This window comes from Mytilus trossulus, chromosome 14 (genome assembly GCF_036588685.1).
Source record: "Mytilus trossulus isolate FHL-02 chromosome 14, PNRI_Mtr1.1.1.hap1, whole genome shotgun sequence".
Lineage (NCBI taxonomy): Eukaryota > Metazoa > Mollusca > Bivalvia > Mytilida > Mytilidae > Mytilus > Mytilus trossulus.
The window spans coordinates 74,937,057-74,960,374 of NC_086386.1; the positions used below are offsets into that span (position 1 = coordinate 74,937,057).

Below are 23,318 nucleotides of genomic sequence, written 5' to 3' on the forward strand. Positions count from 1 at the left end.
TTAGTCTTCCGTGCTCGAATTTATCATTTTTTTCGTGTAAATTTCGTATAATCGTCAATTTTTTTTTCAATTGGTCAGTGTTGTTGTGAAAATATGGCAGGTAATTTAAGTTCGTGTTTTGAAGCCGAAGTTTAACGATTGTCACCTGTTTGTCAACAATTGATGAAAAATAAACAAAAAAGCATGGAAATTGAGCATGTGTTTAACATGTAAATTCAGATAATAGTTTATTTTAAGGACATCCATGCTTATTGTGATCACCAGATTTTTACGAGATGGGTCACACTGAGGTCACTTTGCATGGAAAATATGTCGGGAGAATTGCTTCCTGGAAGGAAGCAATTCAAATAAAGTAAACTTCTTCTAAATATGAATAAATTAAAGAATTTTCTTCAGAAAAAAATATGTGTACATACGTTTTATAATGAAAACTATCCATTGAGTTATAAAAAAACATGCATATTTTTTTTTTTATTTGAGGTTTCTTATGACTTTAAATAGTATTTTTTTTATATAGAAATTGTCAAAGTTTCCAGCAAAAAACTCAACATTAAGATGCTGCATTCCCAATTCCATAATTGATGTCAAATACCTTTTTTACTTTTGGGGAATTTCCAAACAGACTTAAAGGCTTAGACAACCATAATTCTCAAGCGGCATTCCTTAAATTTCCCAGTAAGGCCCAATAAAACTGTTGTTTCATTGTGCATTTCTATTACACAATAAATCAAAATTAAAATAATCACCAGAGTTCCCGGACCAGTAAAATGATATAGAAATCATACCTCACTCACCTCCCTTTTCATGTTATCATCCAGTTGGTCCTTTAAGTCTTGTGCTTGTATTGTTTGCCTAAATTCAAAAAATATATAAACATAATTCTAAATGTTTTGTTAATCATAGAGTTAACTTATAGTATGCAATGCAATAAATAGTATTAAAATCTTATGGATATTGATGCAATAAATAGTTAATCTTATGGAAATTAATGTGATAAATAGTTTATCTTATGAATTAATGCAATAAATAGTTAATTTTATGGAAATTAATGTTTTTTAAAAATAGTTTATCTTATGAATTAATGCGATTAATAGTTAATCTTCTGTGAGATAATGATATGGGTCTAAATAAGGGAAGATAATGATATGGGTCTAAATTAGGGGTGATAATGCTATGGGTCTAAATTAGGGGAGATAATGCTATGGGTCTTAATAAGGGGAGATAATGCTATGGGTCTAAATAAGGGAAGATGATGCTATGGGTCTTAATAAGGGGAGATAATGCTATGGGTCTAAATAAGGGAAGATGATGCTATGGGTCTTAATAAGGGGAGATAATGCTATGGGTCTAAATAAGGGAAGATAATGCTATGGGTCTTAATAAGGGGAGATAATGCTATGGGTCTAAATAAGGGGAGATAATAGTAAGAAAAATTTATCAACATATCAAGAATATAAGATAACATGCAAGAATGATAAAAATGATAACATCTTATCAAATGTGATCCCCTTTAAGTTAGTGTTATGTCCCTAATGTAGAAAATGATGCATTAAACCTGGTTTTATAGCTAGCTAAACCTTTCATTTGGGGTGCCATCTCATCTTTCATATTATTCTGATACTTCTATAACACTGTTTAAAAGTAAAAAAATAAATCTTGATTGTTAATATTTACCAATCTTTTTGTAAAGTATAAAGTCCAACATATATGTAGATTTCTTTGGTTGGTAATAATCCCTTTTCTAAGTCTGCTTTAATTGTTTTCAACAGGAATGGTTGAAGAATCTAAATATTCAAATAAGTTTTTATTTTTTTAAAGATGATTGATTGATGTTTAATTCCACTTTCAGCACTATTGTGCAATTTAATGGTGGTCAGTTTTTATTAGTGGGGGAAGCCAGAGTGTCTGGAGCGAACCCTTAATCTACAATAAGTAAACTGACAATTCTCGTCAAGTAAACCTGATTGCAGTTAAGCACACCTACCATGTGCCTGGTTTCGATCTCACAATCTCAGTTTTGACAGGCTAGTGAAACAGTAGTCTAGACCACTCAGACGCAAAGCCCCCCCCCACCCACTTTTTTTTTTTTTTAATAAATGAATAATTAAGTATCTAGTGATTTTTCATTGAAATTTATTTTAGACTCTGTTGACAAAGATATTTATCATTTAAGAATGAGGTACAGGAAATAAACCCAGTATTTGACAACAAGTAACTATTATCCTTTCATAATTTGCAGTTACAAAATCTAATGCATTCTGGGTAATATTTTCAAAAGGGGACACAAAAAATTGTGATTTATTCAGGTTTAAAATGTTCTAATCAAAGTCGTGTCAACCAATGCCATGACGTTATTTTCATTTTGGTGCTAAAATAATGAGATTTTAAAAGACGAATTGCAGTTGAACTTAGTTATTTTGTGTTTAAAAAGGCATTTGAAACAAACTTCTTGTAAATTTATTCTACCATATCATTAATGACATTAAATTATAATAAATACTTACGCTATGTAAACAGTTCACAAGTTCTTTGTCACATAAATGATTAGCTGATCTGAAGATGGTATTCTGAAAAATTCAAAAAAATTCAAACGTATAATTTGCATGATACGGCATATGGTACTGTGAATTCATAATTTGGAGAAAAACATTAAAACTGACAAAAATATAAACTCACTTTTAAAATTTCATTAGCATTCCTTGCTTTTGGCATTTCATGAAATCACAATAAATAATATCACAAGTGTGTCTCATGCAAAAAAAATTTGAATTAATAGGCATTTTCAATAAAATTACAACGACATGTGGTTCAGTAAAATTAAATCTTACTAAAGTCAAAAATTCATAAAGAAAACTATTCTAATACTCTTATATCAGACTTTGTCACAGATGACTATATAAAGAGATATTCTAGTGAAAATCTCCAAAAATTCTCAGGATTTTGTATCACTACTTTTTAAAGTACACAAAACGGTTCACAAAGTCACAATTCCAAATTATCAAAATAAAAAAAAAAAGTTGTACTGAATTAACATAAATTTTCATTATCCACTTAATAAAAGACCATAACTTCTGAACCTCAAAAGCTAAAATCTACCATATCTAGTTTTATATCTCTAATTTATGATCAAAATTTGTAAAACATTGTATGAAAGGTTCTTTACTTTAATATTGCAAAAAACAGGTTGAGCCACCTGCAAAAGGCTGAAAGTGTAGCAAACCTTCAAATTCTATCATTTTACAAAAGACAAAAGTCATTTGCTTCCATAGAATCAATACATAATGCAATTGCCATAAAGGAAAATTGGTGTTTGAAAATCAATTTCTGTAGCCAGTTTTTAATTGTTTAAAGAAGAAAACAAATTATGTTTATAAAACTTTTTTGTTTATCTTTCATACTTTTTTTTTACTGTATAACCATTTATATAAATTGAGCTTTTCTGGCAGGATGGAGTATTAAAATGTGATCAAGAAACTAATAATTAATACAAAAATATTACATTTGTTGAATCAGGCATCAGGAAGTTCTGTAAGGCCAATAACTCCTGTATGTCATTCTGTGTCTGGGTTCCATTCAGTAACAGTTTATTGGATGTCTTCATACTCTGGATAAACTCTGAAATCTGAAATAGAAAATATTTAATTATTCATTTTATTTAATAAACATATTAATGATGCATCGAAATCTAAAATGAACGTTTATTATTGGAAAGATATTCCGCCTCAATTTTTCAAGAGAAATTATTTAAAAAAAAATCAAAGAAAAATGGTGAATGATTAGTTGATTCACACCAAGATTTAATTTCCTTTTGCTTGGAGTTCTGTATTTTTGTTCTTTTCCTTTTTTTCCCTACATTTGTCTTCAAAAATTGTGATTTTTTTTTTTATACAGCATCAATTTGAGTATGAGAAGTAAAAGAAATCTTAAAGCTCCCTTACTTGTGTCTTTTCTTTATTGATGGTCTGGACTTCATCTACAACCAAATATCTCCAATTAATTTCTTTGAAGGCATTAGGTTCTTTGAGACATGTTTCATAACTAGTAATACAAACATCCCAGCCATTGTCCTTCACTATGTCTTTGAATGCTGGTCTCTGTTAATAAATACAACAAAAATAAACATATCATAACACAAACAGCCATACCACACCTCCTTATTTGTGTATATGTGTTGTCTATTTTTATGTTCAGTTTGTGAGTGTATTTCTGTGTTGTGTATATTTTTGGTTTGTGTGTTTATTTCTGTTTTATCTGTGTTTTTATTTTTGTTTTTGTGTATATTTGTTATGTTTGTGGGGTTGTGTTTGTGTTTTTTTGTTTTTTTGCTTTTGTTTTTTTAATTTTATTTGTTTTATTTGTTTTAGTTTTTAGTCACTTTTGTGTTCAAGTCCTTAATATGGAGACTTACTGTTCAATCAAAGTACAAATCTGAAATTATTCAAAACATCATTGTTGAAGGTCGTACGGTGACCTACATGTATAGTTGTTGATTTCTGTGTCATTTTGGTCTCTTGTGGAGAGTTGTCTCATTGGCAATTATACCACATCTTCTTTTTTATATCATAGTACATACTATTTGTTCAGCAGTGCCTTTTATCACAACTAATCTGGAATCAGGACTCCAACGTTTGAATTCTACCAGCCAGTGGTCTATATTAGACAGAGGTACAATAAACAAATGAGGTCCAGATATCTGTTGATAGTCCTTCATGTATCTCAACAAAGCTATAGCTTGTACTGTTTTACTTAAACCCTGAAATATACAATAAATGTGTCTGTTTTAGCTGTCTTCAGAATATGGGCTTTGCTTATTGTTGAAGCCTGTAATGTGACCTATACTGTAAATCAACTTATTTTCCAGAGGGAATTATTTTTCGTGAAAAGAAAATTAATGTTTATGTAAATCATCTAGATCTTGTATCTTTTCTTTTCTTATTACATGAAGAACATGTAAAATTAAATCGCCACTTATTGGACTAGTATGAGCATAACGCTAAATACAGTATCTCCAATATTAAGTTGGTTTACAGTAGGTGTTAATTTCTGTGTCATTTATATATGTACTTAGTATCTTGTGGAGAGTTGTCTCAATGACAACCATATCACATATTTTAAATGTATATATTATATAATATATAAAGATGTTTAATGGTTATCTAAGCCATCTATGGTTAAGTGTTTTTCTACCTTTTGCTTTTTTCAATTTAAGACTGTTTTTCATATTACCTATATTTAGTTGTTTTATAAATTTAGACAGGTTACTCTGTGAAATTATAATTTTCTAGATTGCAGGCACAATTTGTTCATCACAGAGCAGCTATAATAAACAAGAAAATAAATGATAGTTAAACTTATAAATACCATTTCTTCTGCCAAAACACCATTAATTCCATGTGTAAATAGTGATAACAACCAGCTTAGATCTTGTACCTGGTAGTCTGTGATCTCTTGGGACCTCAGCACTGAAAAATATCAAATAAAATTCCATAAATATAGAATATCTTACTAATTATTTCTTAATATAACTCTACCGTTATGCAATACTTTGCAATAAGAATGTTAGACAGTTTTATTTTTATTCCTTAAGCACTGAAAAAAAATCAAATTAAATATGGAATAAAATTGAGATTGGAAGTTGGGAAAGTGCACAAAAGATAACTGTCCAACTTAAGAGCAGAACAAATTCCAAGACCACCAATAAGTTTTAAACATAGCAAGAAAATCCAGCTGTCTTTTTTTTATAATTTGTAATGTTAATAAAACTCTACTGCTTATAATTAGAAACACCATGCAAGAGTATTGGACAGCACATATTTATATTCGTTAATTTCAAATTCAGATTTCTGCTTCACTGACGAGTCTCATGAAGACAAATTGCGCCTCTGGCATATCAAATTATAAGCTTTATACCTTTGATAACTATTGATAAAGACATTCTATCTTTACTAATCTCATTATACAGAGAAACTCTAATAAGATCTAAAATTATCAAAAACCTAAAATGCTGACCTTCTCCCAAAAGGTTAACTGTTGATGAACCAATCAGAATCTTTATATTAACTTACAAGATGCTGGTTTATCGACCAATCAGAATCTTTATATTAACTTACAAGATGCTGGTTTATCAACCAATCAGAATCTTTATATTAACTTACAAGATGCTGGTTTATCAACCAATCAGAATCTTTATATTTAACTTACAAGATGCTGGTTTATCAGTCTCTGTTTCACTTTCTTCAGGCAGGCTTTTATATTTATATTTTTCTTTAAATCTACGTCTATAAATAGAAGTAAAGTAAAACTTGTATCAATATAGGTGTATTACTACTATTGGCATTTGATATAGAATTATGAGACATGGTATGATTGCCACTGAGATAACAGTGTTCCAGGACAAAGAGGAAATAAAGTGGGAAAGAGGGTCCAAGATACTATAGACCTACACCCTTGAACAATGTCATTAAGTAGCATTAAAACCCAAATGATATATACTGTGGATTTATTAATATTGGTGGGATACCAATTTTTGTGGATTTTTTTGGTAAACATGAACCACAGACCTAAAAGTTCAATGAAGTACATATTCACTATAGTGTTATACATGTTATATGCAGGAATTGGTAAAATACAACCAATGTATTACATATGGAATATTTTAAGAGAGGTATGAAGTGAATTTACTCCCATGCTAGTAAAAACTGAATTTCACCACATAGAGTGATCTTGAAAAATCACCTTGCATGTTTGAAGACCATATGTTCTCATCTAGTTGTCTCTTTGTCATTTTGTTGCATTTAACACGTTCTCATCTAAAATTAGAAATTCTCATATGCCACTTAACTTATTTTTGTGTGAAAAGGCTACAACATTTGGAAATATTGATATATTTCGCGTAAAAAACTGACTGTATAGCATTAACAATATTTGTTTGTCATCTTTTGGCAAGATTTGTGATCTTTCTTTGTAAATGCGAACCAAAATTTCATTATTTTATCTTAAACCTTTTTCATAGGATGCTAGAATGAACAATTTTAACACCAAGGAAATAGTTCAAGTAAATAAACCTTAAAAAAATACTCATTCTGCATTTTTGTTATACTTTTATGTCATTTTTGAAATATATACATAACATAGCATTTACCCATCTTTATTTCAGATGTTTCAATGAAAAGAATGCTAAATTAAGTATTTTCTCTCTTACTTGCATTTGTCAGGTCTGTATGCCTGCATACCACCCTGGTGTATGCTGAAACCTCACTGTATGTGTATATTAGAATTTGTCAGGTCTGTATGCTAGCATACCGACCTGGTTAATGCTAAACTCTCACTCTATGCATAAACTAGCATTTTCCAGGTCTGTATGCTAGCATACCGACCTGGTTAATGCTTAACTGCCACTCTATTCACATCCTAGTATTTGTCAGGTCTGTATGCTAGCATACCGACCTGGTGTATGTTAAACTCTCACTCCATGCATATACTAGCATTTGTCAGGTCTTTATGCTAGCATACCGACCTGGTGTATGTTAAACTCTCACTCTATGCATATATACTAGTATTTGTCAGGTCTGTGTGCTAGCATACCGACCTGGTGTATGTTAAACTCTCACTCTATGCATATACTAGTATTTTTCAGGTCTGTATGCTAGCATCCCGACCTGGTGTATGTTTAACTCTCACTTTCTGCGTATATAAGTATTTGTCAGGTCTGTATTTCTGCATACACATCTGGTGTATTTAGAACCTTTAATATATTTATTTTGGCATAGTTAAGGTCTGTATGCCTGTATACAGTCAGGGGCGTTACTTAAACAAGTTATTTTTTTTAATTACTTATATAAGTATTTTTTTATTTTAAAAATAATAAAATTACTTAATAGAGTTATTTTAATTTTCAATAGAAACTTACACTAAATGTAGTTTTCATGATTTTAAACAACATTTTATATCATAAAATAAAGAATTTATCAGATTTGAGAGGAGTAAAGAGATAAAGGGTTACTTTAAAAATAATGACAAAAATATTACCTGAATAAGTTATTTTAAACAATTTTGAAAAAAATAGCAATAACACTTATCTAAGGCACATATTTAATTGATTTAGGTTACAAATTATAAATAACTTCAGGTCTTAATTAATTCACAAGTATCTATCTATTTATATCAGTCTACCTTCAAGATTTTAGAGGAAAATGATAATTTAATAGTCCCAAGAGACCAATCTTTGACCCAGAAGCGTCGGTATGAAAGATAAGTGCGTCGGAAAGTTAATTAGTGTTTCAGAAGAATTAGTTTTTATATTTCAAGGGAAAAATAACCAGATAACTGTGAAAATTATTTAAAGCTAGTAAAATCTGTATTCTTGGACACCTATAAAAATAATATTCAGAAAAATAACTTATATAAGTTATATTTTAATTAGCCTCGTTTTCAACATTACTTGTATAGGTAATTTTAATTGTTACTTGTTTAAGTAATGCCCCTGACTGGTATACGAACCTAGGATATGTAAACCGATTTTTAAAAAAATTATTTTGGCTTTTTTCTGCTAGGTACTTGTATGCCTGTGTGGATTTTAAAATTTTATTCTGGATTCATGTTTGTATTGGCAAGTGTATGATTGTGAAATGAAAAGGTCGAATTACATGGATGTAAGGAATTTCTTATGAATAGCCTTCAACTTCATTTGAATTTGAAAGAAAGCTCTTAATTCTTAACTGCAACACTCAGGGGTTTATTCCCTTATACCAACCCGCTTTTCAATAAACCCTTGTAAAACAATGGAATTCATGGGTTTGATTGTCGGCATGCCAACATATAATCATATACCCATTGGAACATAAAAGTTTGCATATTAGTTTGACATTTTCAGTTCACGGTATTTTGGCATACAACACTGGTGTACGGTGAAAACTTATTTTTCTTGCATGGATACATACAAGCTTTAATTGCTTGTACACCCATCTATGTTTTATTGAATTGCAGTTTTACATACATTCTTGTATTGTCAAACCTTGCTAGTGTTCAGTAAGCTTGTGTTATTGTAGATATAGGAAGATGTGGTGTGAGTGCCAATGAGACAACTCTCCATCCAAATAACAATTTAAAAATTAAACCATTATAGGTTAAAGTACGGCCTTCAACACGGAGCCTTGGCTCACACCGAACAACAAGCTATAAAGTGTATGGTTTGCCCCCAGTCTTCAATGTCTGCATATTTGGTGGCACTTATTAGATATTTTAAAGCAAGCTGAATGGTTTGCATTCTAACCAGCCTTATATTGTATTCAAATTTTGAATTGCAAAACTATCATTTTTCATCATTCTCTAAGTTATAGACTTCAAGAGGGGCGAAAGATACCAGAGGAACAGTCAAATTCATAAATCGAAAAAAAAACTGACAACACCATGACATGAAATATATACAAATTAAAGTACACAAGAAACAGCATAGAAAACAAACAAAGTCTGAGCAACACGAACCCTAACCAAACACTGGGGATGATCTCTGGTGCTCCAAAAGGGTAAGCAGATACTGCTCCACATGTGGCACCGTCGGGTTGCTCATGTTTTTACAAACCCGATAGCTAGCTTTATACAGTAAGTCAAATTCTTGAAAAGGGAAGGGGATTGTAGTTATGACGTGAGAAACATATCCGATATCATCTGTGAAACGGTTATTCCACAAAGGTCAACCAACTATATACTATGGTAACAATTGTGTATACACTGGAGTTGTAAAAACAAATCCTTCAACCAGCAGGAAAGCCAAAGAATTGATGCCTTTTCTAGTGAAGCCATGCATACATTATTAGCAGGAACAGCAAAAAGACTGGTGTTGTTCATTGGTGTCATCGTTTTCTAGGAAGGCATTGGTTTAACCTATCCAGTCACTAAGAAGTGTTACAATTGAATTCATAAGCAACACATAAATAGTTACATGAAAGGTATAGCCAATGTTTGAATAATGCTGAAACGAGAAATGAAAACTACATATTATATACATATAATTATATATATGCGAGTAAATATTTTACACTTCACTTTAACATTGATGTGGCGTGGTCAACTACATCAAAGATTTAATGGTCAGTTATACTTAATTTGTTGTATGATCTTTCATCTTGTTTATTAAATGTGACAGTGTGTACAGTACATGAGTTGCACAGTAGAATTGTAATAATATTTGGACGTTTATCAAAGCAAGGTTTATTCTAATTTAAGGACAGCGGTTCATAGCACGATTTTGTAAGACACTTTTCAAGTGCATTGATCACTTATATTGGTGCAGTAGCTTGAAGTATCAATTAAGTTGAGATAAATATTATAATGAAGTAACATGTTGTTTTATAGAGTTGGAACTAAGTAACGTTTTGTCTTGGAATTTATAACTGTGAACCTGGGCTGTGAACCTTTTAAATATATATCATATATACATGTACTTTTATATGATTAAACATGTGAACATTAAACAGACTTCGTTACTAGTATATAGACGGTAGTGAGCCTATATATATATTTTGAAATATTTAATAGCTATTTCCTTATGTAAACGGGCAAGAATGATTAGATCCCAGATACATATATCCAAAATAATGAATGTCCAAAATACACAGAACAAAGACCCATTTAGCGTTACATTTATATCACAATTACTGATTTTAAAGTTTATATGAACTAAAGGTCCTTTATAGTTGGCTATGTTTTTTTTGAAAAAAAAGTGTTTCCAGTTTCTGGTGAAAAAAATAATTTGTTTGTCCCATAGACCCCCCCCCTCCATAAATTACCCTGTTACAGTATTGATTTAAACAGTCTAGTGGCGGATTAAGATATTTTCATAAAGGGGGAGGGGTTCCAGCCAAGGTTCAGTGATTTCTATATAATCAACCGAATGTTTCCCACAAAAGGGGGGCAGGTACCTTTTGTATCCGCCTATGGGACCCAAAATGAAAAATAAGAAATAATAATGTATAGCAAAACAATTTACGAAAATGAAAAACCGGAAAAATATAAACCAATGACAACTTCAACAGTCAGGCTCCCGACTTGGAACAGGCATAAAAAGACTATATAGTGTGGCCGGTTTTTACATGTGAGCGCTCAGCTTCCCCTTTTTGTTTTACCTGAGACAGTTGTTTCCCTAAAATTTGTAAGAATAAGACATGAATATCCAGAAGTTTTATAAGGGGGATGAGATAGGGAGGGCACTGCATGACTTCTTTAGAGATGGACGCTTCAGTACAGTTTCCTTCAATAAATCAACGTAAGTTTTCCCACAAAGCGCTGGCATAGCACCCCCTTTAAATAGATTCTACCTCTTGCTACATGTGTACGTACATGTGTTTATGTTCAAGCCGACCTCCAAAAAAGAGGTTGTTAAATGAAATCGTGAAAAATGTACAAAAACAGCTAGGTTTACTTACCATAAATATATCGGACATTCTGTTTTGCTTCTGGTTTATTCATTTTCTTCTCCGTGAGGAGAACTCCTTCATTGATGATTGAAATTGTTTATATTTTTAAATGACGTCATCTAGATGGAGTGCGTGACTACGCAGATAAATAGTCCTTTTTTCTTTGACTTTTTAATAATTACCAATACCAAGTATAAACAAAACAGGTTGTTTTGTAATCAATTGCTATTATTTTAATTTAGTGTACTGGAAAAGTAACTTGTGTAAGTCAACGCTATCCATCTATATCCCTCCGCCTTACGTCAGAAGGTCCCTGACGTCATATAAATTTTTGTCAACAACTTTGAACTTGGAACCTCGCATCATTTTTGATCATTTTTCCGTAATTTTAATTTGCAAACAAAACAGATACCTCTAGGTCAATAACGCGATCATGGAACTTGAGAATTGATTTTCATTTATCGATTTACAACACTGAAAGTACGCTTCAATTACCGGTTTGCCTTGCCTTTCTGTTTACCAACGGGAGAAAATAAAGAGGTCAGTTTTAGGCTTTTAGTTTAAAAAAAAAACTCGAAATCGGCAATAAAGTAAAACCACAACTATACTGACGTAAAGGTTTTTTTTTAAACACCCGGGTTCGTATGCTATCATACAGACCTGTGAAATACAACATCTGATTCAATATTTGCTGTTCTGCATACACCAGGTGCGTATGCTAGCATACATACCTGAGAAATACAATGTATTCATTAAATGTAGATATTAGCATACACCAGGTACGTATGCTAGCATACAGGCCTGAGAAATGCAAGTTAATTTATTACAATTCAGTTCAGCATATACCAGGTGTTAAAATGCCAGATTCACAATTTTCAAGTGCTTGATAAAATAAAAATGTGTTTTTCCTTTATTTTCTCTTTTTTGTATAAGATTGTCTTATGAGCAATAATTCGACCTATTTGAGTACGAATTATGACAAATTACCGTTAATGAGAATTTCTAATTTTAGATGAGAACGTGTTATTTGTACATTATTTAATTTTTTTGACACAGAACTCATAATCACATATATAAAACCAACATAAAACCTTCAGCATATATTACCCTCTTCTAAGATGACGCTGTGACTTCTTCTCCTTAGAAGGTTTTGTGACAGATATCGCAGCAGTAGACTCTAGATTTTCCTTCTTTGATTCGTTCTGGAGACCATGTGTACACAGCTTACTCTGTTTTAGTATATTTTCTAGTCTATTCTTTTTATTCACTTCCTGAAAATTGATTGTTAATACAGAAATTATTAAAAGCATTCAGACGACCAACCAAAATTTGAATTATATGAATATTATGATTTTAGGAAAAATTGCATACAAATATATCCATCATGAGTATCAGATGTCAGAATGAAATTTCTCATTGTTGAGATATTCACCAATTTTAGTCCCAATTAATAACAAAGGTATTAGGATGGGCATACATAAACTCATCTGGCTTATAATAAGCCTTATTAAATCATGTTAATACAATCATGTATTTATCATGACCTTAAAATTTATTCACAAAAAAGTAACTGGTTTAGACTGGTTGCATTTTAAACTTTACAAATTTCATTGACTGTTGATATGTAGTACATACATGCACATCCAATTATTTACAAACTGGGAAAAAATCTTTCATTAGCAACTTTTTTTCACATTTGAGCTCAACAGACACCCCTTTAATTCATATTTTATAATGACTTAATGAATCTAGTGGGAAAAAAGTCTAAAAGAATCTTTCATCCTATAGATTATGTTTTGCTATCTTACCTGTCTAATACATGGCTGTATAATTTTAACATCTGGACTTCCTTTGGTCCTGTTAATGCAGACAGAAAAAATATTCTCTTGTACATTCTCTGTTTCCAAAACACTCTGAACAGTCTGAGAAGGTCCCTTGATAGAACTTACACTATTTTGAGAGTGCTCCCTTTGTGATTTATTTTCTGAGAAAGTACTCTGGAAAATTTTCTGATTCTGTGTCTTGATAATAGTGTCAGTATTCAAAGGTAATTTTACATTATGTAGTAAACTTCTAGAATTCTTTGTATCACAAACAGTACTAATATCATGAATATTCAGAGGTAATAAACTTCTAGCATTCTGACTTTTGGAAACTGGACTCGTTTTCAAAGATAATAAACTTCTAGCATTTTGACTCTCTGTAACAGCACCAGCATTCAACGATGATAAACTTTCAGGGTTTTGACTATTAGAAACCTGACTGGCATCCATAGATAATAAACTTCTTGCATTTTGACTCTTAGTAACCGGACTGGTTTCCAAAGATAATAAACTTCCAGCATTTTCACCCTTAGTAACCGGACTGGTTTCCAAAGATAATAAACTTCTTGCATTTTGACTCTTAGTAACCGGACTGGTTTCCAAAGATAATAAACTTCCAGCATTTTCACCCTTAGTAACCGAACTGGTTTCCAAAGATAATAAACTTCTTGCATTTTCACCCTTAGTAACCGGACTGGTTTCCAAAGATAATAAACTTCTTGCATTTTGACTCTTAGTAACCTGACTGGTTTCCAAAGATAATAAACTTCCAGCATTTTCACCCTTAGTAACCGGACTGGTTTCCAAAGATAATAAACTTCTAGCATTTTCACCCTTAGTAACCGGACTGGCATCCAAAGATAATAAACTTCTAGCATTTCGACTTTTGGTAACCTGACCAGCATTCAACAATAATAAACTTCTAGCATTTCGACTTTTGGTAACCTGACAAGCATTCAACGATAATAAACTTCTAGCATTTCGACTTTTGGTAACCTGACCAGCATTCAACGATAATGAACTTATAGAATTTTGACTCTTGGCAACCTGGCCAGCATTTTGACTCTCAGTAAGTATAACCTGTTCAGCATCCAAAGATAACAAACTTGTAGAACTTTGACCCTCAGTAACTAGACCAGAATTTAAAGATAACAAACTTGTAGAATTTTGACTCTCCGTAACCTGGCCAGCATTCAAAGATAATACACTTCTAGCACCTTGATTCTCTGTTTTAAGGCCAGCCTTCAATGGTGATAAACATTTAGAATTCTGTTTCATGTTAGAATGATCCACATTCAAAGGCAATAAACAGTTCACATCTTCTTTCTTGTTACCAGCATCTGTATTAGGGGGTAATAAACTCCTTTCATTTTGTGACTTTTTATCAGTGATTTTAAAAGGTAATAAACTTCTAGAATTCTGTGTTGATTTATCTGTACTGATTTGAAAGGTTAGCAAACTTCTAAGATTTTGAGTCTTTTTATCTGTGGTGACATTCAAAGGTAACAAACTTCTTGCATTCTGTGTCTTTTCTTCCGTAATATTAAAAGGTAATAAACTTCTAGCATTCTGAGTCTTTTCATCCGTGACATTAAAAGGTAACCAACTTCTTGCATTCTGAGTCTTTTCATCCGTTATATTCAAAGGTAATAAACTTCTAGCATTCTGTGTCTTTTTATCAGTGATATTCATCATGTTCAAGGGTAATAAACTTCTTATGTTCTGGGTCTTGTCGGAATGTTTGGTGCTGGAGGCTAATAAACTGTTACCCTTTTCCATACTGACGTCAGTACCAATATCAGAACGTAGTATACGTCTAGTAACAGTTACGTTGACAACAGATGATGTTGAGATTCCATCAGCACTTTCCATATTTTTCTGTTGCATAAAAAATGAAAAAGAGATTAATTGGTTGTTGATTGCTACATTTCCAGTGGCAAATATTTCATTGGTTTATATTCAGAATGAAAATAATTTGACAATCTAAAATCTAGGGTGTGCAGCACAAGTTGATTGAAATCAATGGCAGACAATCTGTATAGCTTAATACACAGCATTGGCAGATCCAAGGGGGGGGGGGGGGTTCTGGGGTATGGAACCCCCCCTTTGTTTGGCCGATCAATGCATCTGAATGGGAGCATATAGCTGGAACACCCCCCCACCCCTTTTACTCTGGGTTGGGAACCCCCTCTTTTTAAAATGGCTGGATCCGCCCCTGCATGCACAGTAAATTTTACTCATTGTAAAAGCCTTACATCCCTGACATTTGATTTCTCACTCTCTGATGAATAGTTTCTCATTGACATGGTTTATGATGATAGGTGGCACATTGATACATCCAACATCTTCTAATTTTATATATTCTCTGGCCTTTTTTTTTTAGTCTGGTATGATTTTAAATTTAAGTATCTTGTGTATATTTCTGAGTTTAGTATGACACCCATTATCACTGAACTGGTATACATTTTTGTTTAGAGGTCTGCTGAAGAATTTCCTCAGTGTGAGGAGTTTCTAGTTTCATGGTGTCCTTTCAGCAGTTGTCTGCTCTTTGGTCATGTTGTTGTCTCTCTGACACATTCCCCATCTCAATTCTCAATTTTAAATATGTAATAAAAAAAAATAGGTTTGAAGAAAACAATCATGTTGATTTATGTGTCAATGATGATGTAAAAAGTCCAAAGAAATATATATATATCAGTGTAAATATTCCACTCTTTTAAAAGATAATTGACTTATACATAAGAACTCCATTTGAAATTAAACAGACAATTACATTTATAACTTTTTCCTGCTTGTTTCCACATTTTAATCTTTGTTCCAATTTCATTTTCTTTACAGGAGGAATTTCTGAAGTGGTCATGTTATATTTGTCTGTTTCTTTTCTCCTTTTCATTGGAGCACCACTGTCTGATCTAGTGGAGGAGTGTGTTATCTGTAACAAATAGTAAAATGCATGACATATATTATACACCTCCAATAATTCTTTAATTTCTAACTGTTATAAAATTATTTATATACAAGTGATTATATATAATCACTTTTATATACTCTCTCTGCAAGTGCAGTTTTTTAAATTTTCCTTTTTTGATTTGTATGTTGCAGTGATGGATCACACAAATGATTTGCCATATTTTTCCACATGTACACAGTGGCGGATCCAGAAATTTTCATAAGTGGGGGCCCACTCCAGTCATGCTTCAGTGATTCCCTATATAATGAACCAAATCCCCTCCCCCATACCCCCCCCCCCCCCCCAAATCTGCCTCTGGTACAGGAACTATATATTATGGAGGTTCACTACTGTAATTCAAATCAACAAGCAACTTTTCAAGATACAAATTGTATCAGCCATAAAAATTTACAGAGAAATGAATCTCTAGATCTTTCATAAATTTAACACCTGCAATCATACCACTTCTTCTTATTTTTATAAACAACTAACATGGGAAAATATATAGCAATATAAAGACACCACTAATTTTTGTAAACAAAACAGACCTTACTGTCTATACTAACTTTTAATGTTTCCTGATCTTCTTTCTCTCGTCTTTTTTTGTGTGCCATTTTTCTCATTCTTTCTTTATTTTCCTTAACTATTGTGCTATGGGCTTTCATCCTTTTTTTAGGCATCTCCTAAAATAAAACAAACATAAATTTTAAAAGCATATTTAGTGGTAAGATTTATGTTTTCTTTTTTTTAGGAAAATAGTTTATCAGAAAAATTAACGATTTAATACAAGTTTCAAGACTCAGATTTTAAAGACTTTCAGTCAAGTATCAACGGTACATCAGTTCATCAAGCCATTGGTTTATCTGTCTGCAGTTCTATCATAATTGGTCAATAATAAATGTCAGGTGTTAAGGCTTATAAGGTTTTTATCGGTTAATTTAGGTTGCACTCGGTCAATACAACTGTTTCTCAAACCATGCCTCTTTTTGAGAAATATATAATATTCATAGATAATTTATTTGTTGACATACTGGTTCTGTGTTATGATCTCTGTTTCATCTTATAGACTATAGAGACATAACTTGGGACAGTTGCCAATATTAAAACATACTACTAAGAAACTGTGGATTCATTTTTATTCGTGGGATACCAATTTTCATAGATTTCTTGGGTACTAGCTAACATGGCTAACCACACAATTAAATGTTCAACGACTAACAAATTTTCTATAGGTGTGTATGCAGACTTGGTCAGTACAACAAAATTTAAGTTTTCATTTTAATCCACAAAAATTGCAAACGGCACCCGGGAAAATAAATGAATCAACAGAATTGTGGGGAAAAATGAATTCTGAAGTGAACAAAAAATTGAGGTAAGGGGAGTACAAAATTTTAGTATAAGTCATATAAGTTTAAAATCTAACAAGTTCTGGGCATAAAATGTTGAAAATATGCTACACAGCACTATTTTTTTATTTTTAAATAAAAAAAGTAGTCAATATAAACTTTCCATTGGAAAACTTCATAGTAAAAAGTGTCACAGTATAAGATGCAATGGGAGTTCCTATGGGAATTTGCATCGTCTTTATTTACAGAAATGCAACCTACATTTTATCTAAGGTCTGTGAGTGATCTAGATCTTTCATAAATAAGATTCTTGTTAAATTTGTATGCTCTTTAATAACTTAACTGGATTTTTCCATACACTTTTTTTCGTTTCTGCCTTTACTCAGAGAAAATTTTGAGGTGAAAATACAGCTATTTTAGCCATAGGGTCCACATGAACCTTAATATATTAAGTTAGTTCAATTTATGTGAATATATTCCGAAAAATAAATACACTGAAAGTTTTAATTCCCCTTTTAATAAAAGAAATATACAATCTATGCAGTTGGAAATTTTAAAAACTGGGTAGGAGTTTTGATTCAACAAGAATGAGTCCATAGTACACGGATGCCCTACTCGCACTATCATTTTCTATGTTCAGTGGATCATGAAATTGGGGTCAAAACTTTAATTTGTAATTAAATTTAGAAACATCATATCATGGGGAATATGTGTACTAAGTTTAAAGTTGATTGGAATTCAACTTCATCAAAAACTATGTTGACCAAAAGCTTTAACCTGAAGTGGGACCGACGGACGGACAGACAAACGGATGTACGATACAGACCAGAAAATATAATGCCTCTCTACTGGTCCCTTATACATTGTACTACAAATTTCACAGTGAAACCTGTGCATCTTGCAAAGTTTTAGAGTACTGTTGGACCTGGATAAATAAAGTTGAAATGCATTTTCAGTTTCAGAATACTACATGTAAAAAATAGAGTTTGCTGTTCATTTTTTTTATGCCCCACCTACAATAGTAGAGGGGCATTATATTTTCTGGTCTGTGCATCATCTGTACATTCTTCAGTCTGTCCCTCCGTCCGTCTGTTCGTCTGTCTGTTACACTTCAATTTAAAGTTTTGGTCAAGGTAGTTTTTGATGAAGTTGAAGTCCAATCAACTTGAAACTTAGTATACATGTTCCATTTGATAAGATCATTCTAATTTTAATGCCAAATTAGAGAATTTATTCCAATTTCACAGTCCAGTAATCATAGAAAATGATAGTGTGAGTGGGGCATCCGTGTACTGTGGACACATTCTTGTTCGTTCCCAAGTTGGAAAAGAAATTTGAGAAGCTAGCTCCCCTCATACAATACATGTTGTGATTGTTTCACTTTTTGCAATAAAGTTATGTTTGTTTTGATTTAAATGTACAATAGATGGACAATAAAGCATTAAATAATCATTTGCCAAAATTAGTGATTTAAACTGTAACTGAACCAGGACTGTATCAAATGAATTAACTCATGTGTTTGTTTATTTTGCTATATTCTGCATAAAACAATGCACATCAAAATCCAGGTAAGTTTTCAATTTTCTGAAACCTATAGACTTTATATATAACTTTACTATATATAGGTCCTGCCATGCTAGATAGATATAGGAAGATGTGGTGTGAGTGCCAATGAGACAACTCTCCATCCAAATAACAATTTAAAAATTAAACCATTATAGGTTAAAGAGCCTAGATGCATCACTTTGTCTGTACTTCTAGTAGATTTTGATATATATATCAATAAAATTGAGAATGGAAATGGGGAATGTATCAAAGAGACAACAACCCGACCAAAATAAAAAACAACAGCAGAAGGTCACCAACAGGTCTTCAATGTAGCGAGAAATTCCCGCACAAAGAGGCGTCCTTCAGCTGGCCCCTAAACAAATATATACTAGTTCAGTGATAATGAACGCCATACTAATTTCCAAATTGTACACAAGAAACTAATATAAAAATAATACAAGACTAACAAAGGCCAGAGGCTCCTGACTTGGGACAGGCGCAAAAATGCGGCGGGGTTAAACATGTTTGTGAGATCTCAACCCTCCCCTTATACCTCTAACCAATGTAGAAAAATAAACGCATAACAATACGCACATTAAAATTCAGTTCAAGAGAAGTCCTAGTCTGATGTCAGAAGATGTAACCAAAGAAAATAAACAAAATGACAATAATACATAAATAACAACAGACTACTAGCAGTTAACTGACATGCCAGCTCCAGACTTCAATTAAACTGACTGAAAGATTATGATTTCATCATATGAGCCTTCTTGTCCAATAGTTGATCATGATGCTACGCATTTTTGTTCTTGAGTTTTGTGGTAATAAGTATTGTGTATTAGTTTTATAACATTTGGTTTAGGCAAAATAAAGTTGATATGTAAGTGAACAGGAACAAAAAAAAATTATACCACTGAACAAAATTTTGGTAGTATATTGTTATCATGTTGTTGTTTTCATCAGCGTCAGTTTCGTTGTCAGCGTCATCGAAAGACAGATGGTTTCCAGTTAATAACTTTAGTATATATATATATATGAGACAATATCTGAAAAAGTCGAGTTTCCATGTCCCCCACTTCACCAGCAATTATTTTTTTATTCAATTATTTATTTTGAAAATTTTAAGTTTCAGTGTAAACTAAATTATATAATGCACCAACCCCTGCCAATTAAACACTCATTCTTACATTTCTTCTGATAAAATATTGTAATTCAAATGTTCAACCCCCCTTAAAATCATGTTGTCCCCTGTGTTTTTTTTAAAACTAAATCATTCAAATAATATCCAAATTAATTAAAAAGGCGTCCAATTCTCACATATTATATGATATAATATATAATAAACTTGCCCCTAATTTGTTTTTTTATATTATAACTATAGCATGTAATAAAATTTTGCAAATTTTAAAAGAAAAAAAAATGTCCCCAGGGGTGATTTCCCTCCTGTTACCACATGTTTTTTTTACCTGTGGAAACATTTACAAGACTTAGAGTTATTTTCCCATTATGTATTGTGAAGAGCATAATTTCTTGAATGTATTAGTACAAAGAAATAGTTGGAAAGGCGGACAGGTTTGAAAATTCAAGCCCATCCAAGGTAAGAATTTATAGAAAAATACTTATTGGTGTTCTATCCTGTTATGGCCTTTTCTTACACTTTCTGAGAATATTTTTAATTGTGCACCACAACATAAGTGTGTTTTTATATCATATTTTTAAAAGTTATATGTCACAGGAAATACACTTACATTTAATGTGATAAAAAGGACAAAAACTATCGCATAATTCCTTTCTGTTACATTCTGTCATGTTACCTGATAAAAAGTAACAGCATAACCATCACCAGTAACAGAAAGGATGTTCAAGACAATTTCACTGAAGAATCGAAAAGTTAATCTACTATATGCCAACCATTTCATTTGATATAAGTTATCACCACCATATCAAATAAATTTCAAAATAATACACAGTATATTGAGTTAAAAAATAGACTTTTTGCTTTTGATAACAGCAGAGAACATTTAGGCAATTCTAGAATAGTAGATAGTAACAGAAAGGAATTTATTTTACAATTTTTCATTACCTAGGCAGATTTTTCATCTTGCAAATACAGTTTCAAAGGATAAATGACATTGTTTGCTGTTATCTTACAATTGTGAACCATCTAAAATGATAAATTTTTCTTAAACTTTAAAATAAAGCAGAAAAATCCTTTCTGTTACCAACTCTGTCCAGTTACCGTTGTCCTGTTACCCAAGATTATTTCATGTTACGGACAAATCTGACTATATTTAAGTATATTTCTAAACCTTTTGTATTGCAAATGCTAAAATCAATGATTGGCATTTGATAAACTATTGTAGGATATACTAGTAAACCACAAATAGTGTTATAAACTTATTCCTTATTCCCATTAGAAAATTTTTAAAATTGATTCACTTTGGTAACAGGAAAGAACTGAAATTTTTTTGTACTATTTTTAAAATTGCCATTGTTTCCTTTTAAAACAATTGTTTGAGTTACAGACAACAGTTGCCAAAAACTAGACTTTTTCAGATACAATGTATTGTCTCATATACATGTAAGTAAATAGAAATCAATTAAAAAATAATACAAGGTTTATAACCAATAAAGGAAGGTTGGGATTGATTTTGGTGGTTTTGATCCCCACTGTTTAAGAATAAGGGGGCCAAAAAAAAAGGCCCAAATAAGCATTTTTGTAGTTTCCAGACAATAACTTGTGTGCAGGTGTATGAATCCCTATGAAATTATACCACAAGTTTCCATACTACAAAGGGATGGTTAGAAAAAAAAGAGAAAATAAAGGATTTCTGGTTCAAGAACAATTGAGACAAATTGAAAGAAGTGTAAGGGAGGTAATCAAAATCAATTCTAATCAATTTAAAGAACAACATTTGATTACCTCCCTTACACTGCTTGTAAATTATATATTAAGAATTGATGATTGTCTTGAGGTGATATTTATATGTGTAAAACATTTAAATACAATCTAAATTAAGACCTTTATCAAGCGTAAATAATGTGTCCATTTTTGCCCCAACTTATCAGGGTTGAGCAGCTGCACTCAGCAAAGCAATTTATTCCATTTGTTAAGGGGCATTAATGACACTCAAACTGTTAAAGTATCAACACTAACATGACTAAAATTCAAACTTCTATTGTTTTTTGCGAAAATAAGCATTGTGTAAAAGTTTAATGAAATTTGGTTGGAGCAAACTAAAGTTTTTCATTTGTATTATAAGGGGCATAACTCTAGAATGATTATAGTGACACCACCAAAATTAAATTTTTATCTGTGTTTTGTGGTAATAAGCATTTTGTTCAGCTTTCATATCATTTAGTTGAAGCAAACTAACTAGAGAACAGATACCAAGTTTGGGATCTACTTACAGACAAACAGATGTACAAGGGTAAAACTTAATGCTCCCTAGGCCCCTGTAGCAGAAGGGACATAACAAATATTATGATATATATGTGGAAAAGTGGAAAAAAAAATAAAAAAAGAAGATGTCATTCATTGTCATTGTAGTATGATTGCAAATGAGACAACCCTCCACAAGAGACCAAAATGACACATAAATTAACATCTATAGGTCTCAGTATGGCCTTCAACAATGAGCAAAGCCCATACTGCATAGTCCGCTATAAAAGGCCCCAAAATGACCCCACAAAAAGTTCTTTATTACTTTAATCTGACCTTGACCTTTTCTCTTTTCTGTGGAGTTATAGATGTCTTTCGTTTCTTCTTCATGTTCTTAGCCTCATTGACCATGTTGATCACTTCTGGAGGTCTTTTGGGGTAAATACTTGGCACTGAATTTGGCAAAAGTCTCTTGTTGGTGGACATCCCAAATAGCTCCTTAAATTTGATTCTGTCAACTTCGTAGCAGTCGTCTGTGAAGTGAGCACTACATATAGCAGAGTTTTGAGTTGGCTCCGAAAAATCAACATGGGTCAGTTTTACAAAGCGTATCCACAAAAGACGTTGTTGTTCATCTTTAGGAAACAGGTGTACGGAATGTCCAGTTTTGATGGAATTACTGCACCCTGCAACTGCACAACCTTTTCCCATTGCTTTATATGAGAATATAACAAATCAGCAAACGCCAATGGATATTCTAAATGTAATGTCAGTTGATTGTTGTCACATTTAGGATACTTATAAAGTTATGTTATTCTAGACGTTTTTTTTTGTTTACATCCGCATATAGTCCAC

General features: G+C 31.9%; 1 protein-coding gene across 2 annotated transcripts in view; it reads right to left on the minus strand.

Moving 5' to 3' along the window:
* The window catches only part of LOC134695698 (uncharacterized), a 44,133-nt gene extending 20,815 nt beyond the window's left edge, over positions 1-23,318 (minus strand). Inside the window, exons 1-13 of one of the 2 annotated variants that reach the window (XM_063557062.1) lie at positions 22,800-23,318; positions 16,754-16,870; positions 16,011-16,169; positions 13,223-15,115; positions 12,522-12,685; positions 6,202-6,278; positions 5,362-5,462; positions 4,574-4,753; positions 3,939-4,094; positions 3,500-3,622; positions 2,505-2,567; positions 1,675-1,784; positions 795-852 (exon numbers count right to left, since the gene is read on the minus strand). In XM_063557062.1, coding sequence (XP_063413132.1) covers positions 795-852; positions 1,675-1,784; positions 2,505-2,567; positions 3,500-3,622; positions 3,939-4,094; positions 4,574-4,753; positions 5,362-5,462; positions 6,202-6,278; positions 12,522-12,685; positions 13,223-15,115; positions 16,011-16,169; positions 16,754-16,870; positions 22,800-23,174 — 3,576 coding nt within the window. In that variant the 5' untranslated portion in view covers positions 23,175-23,318. Of the gene's footprint in view, positions 1-785; positions 853-1,674; positions 1,785-2,504; positions 2,568-3,499; positions 3,623-3,938; positions 4,095-4,573; positions 4,754-5,361; positions 5,463-6,201; positions 6,279-12,521; positions 12,686-13,222; positions 15,116-16,010; positions 16,170-16,753; positions 16,871-22,799 lie in introns of both variants that reach the window. The other variant, XM_063557061.1, reaches the window with a different exon arrangement.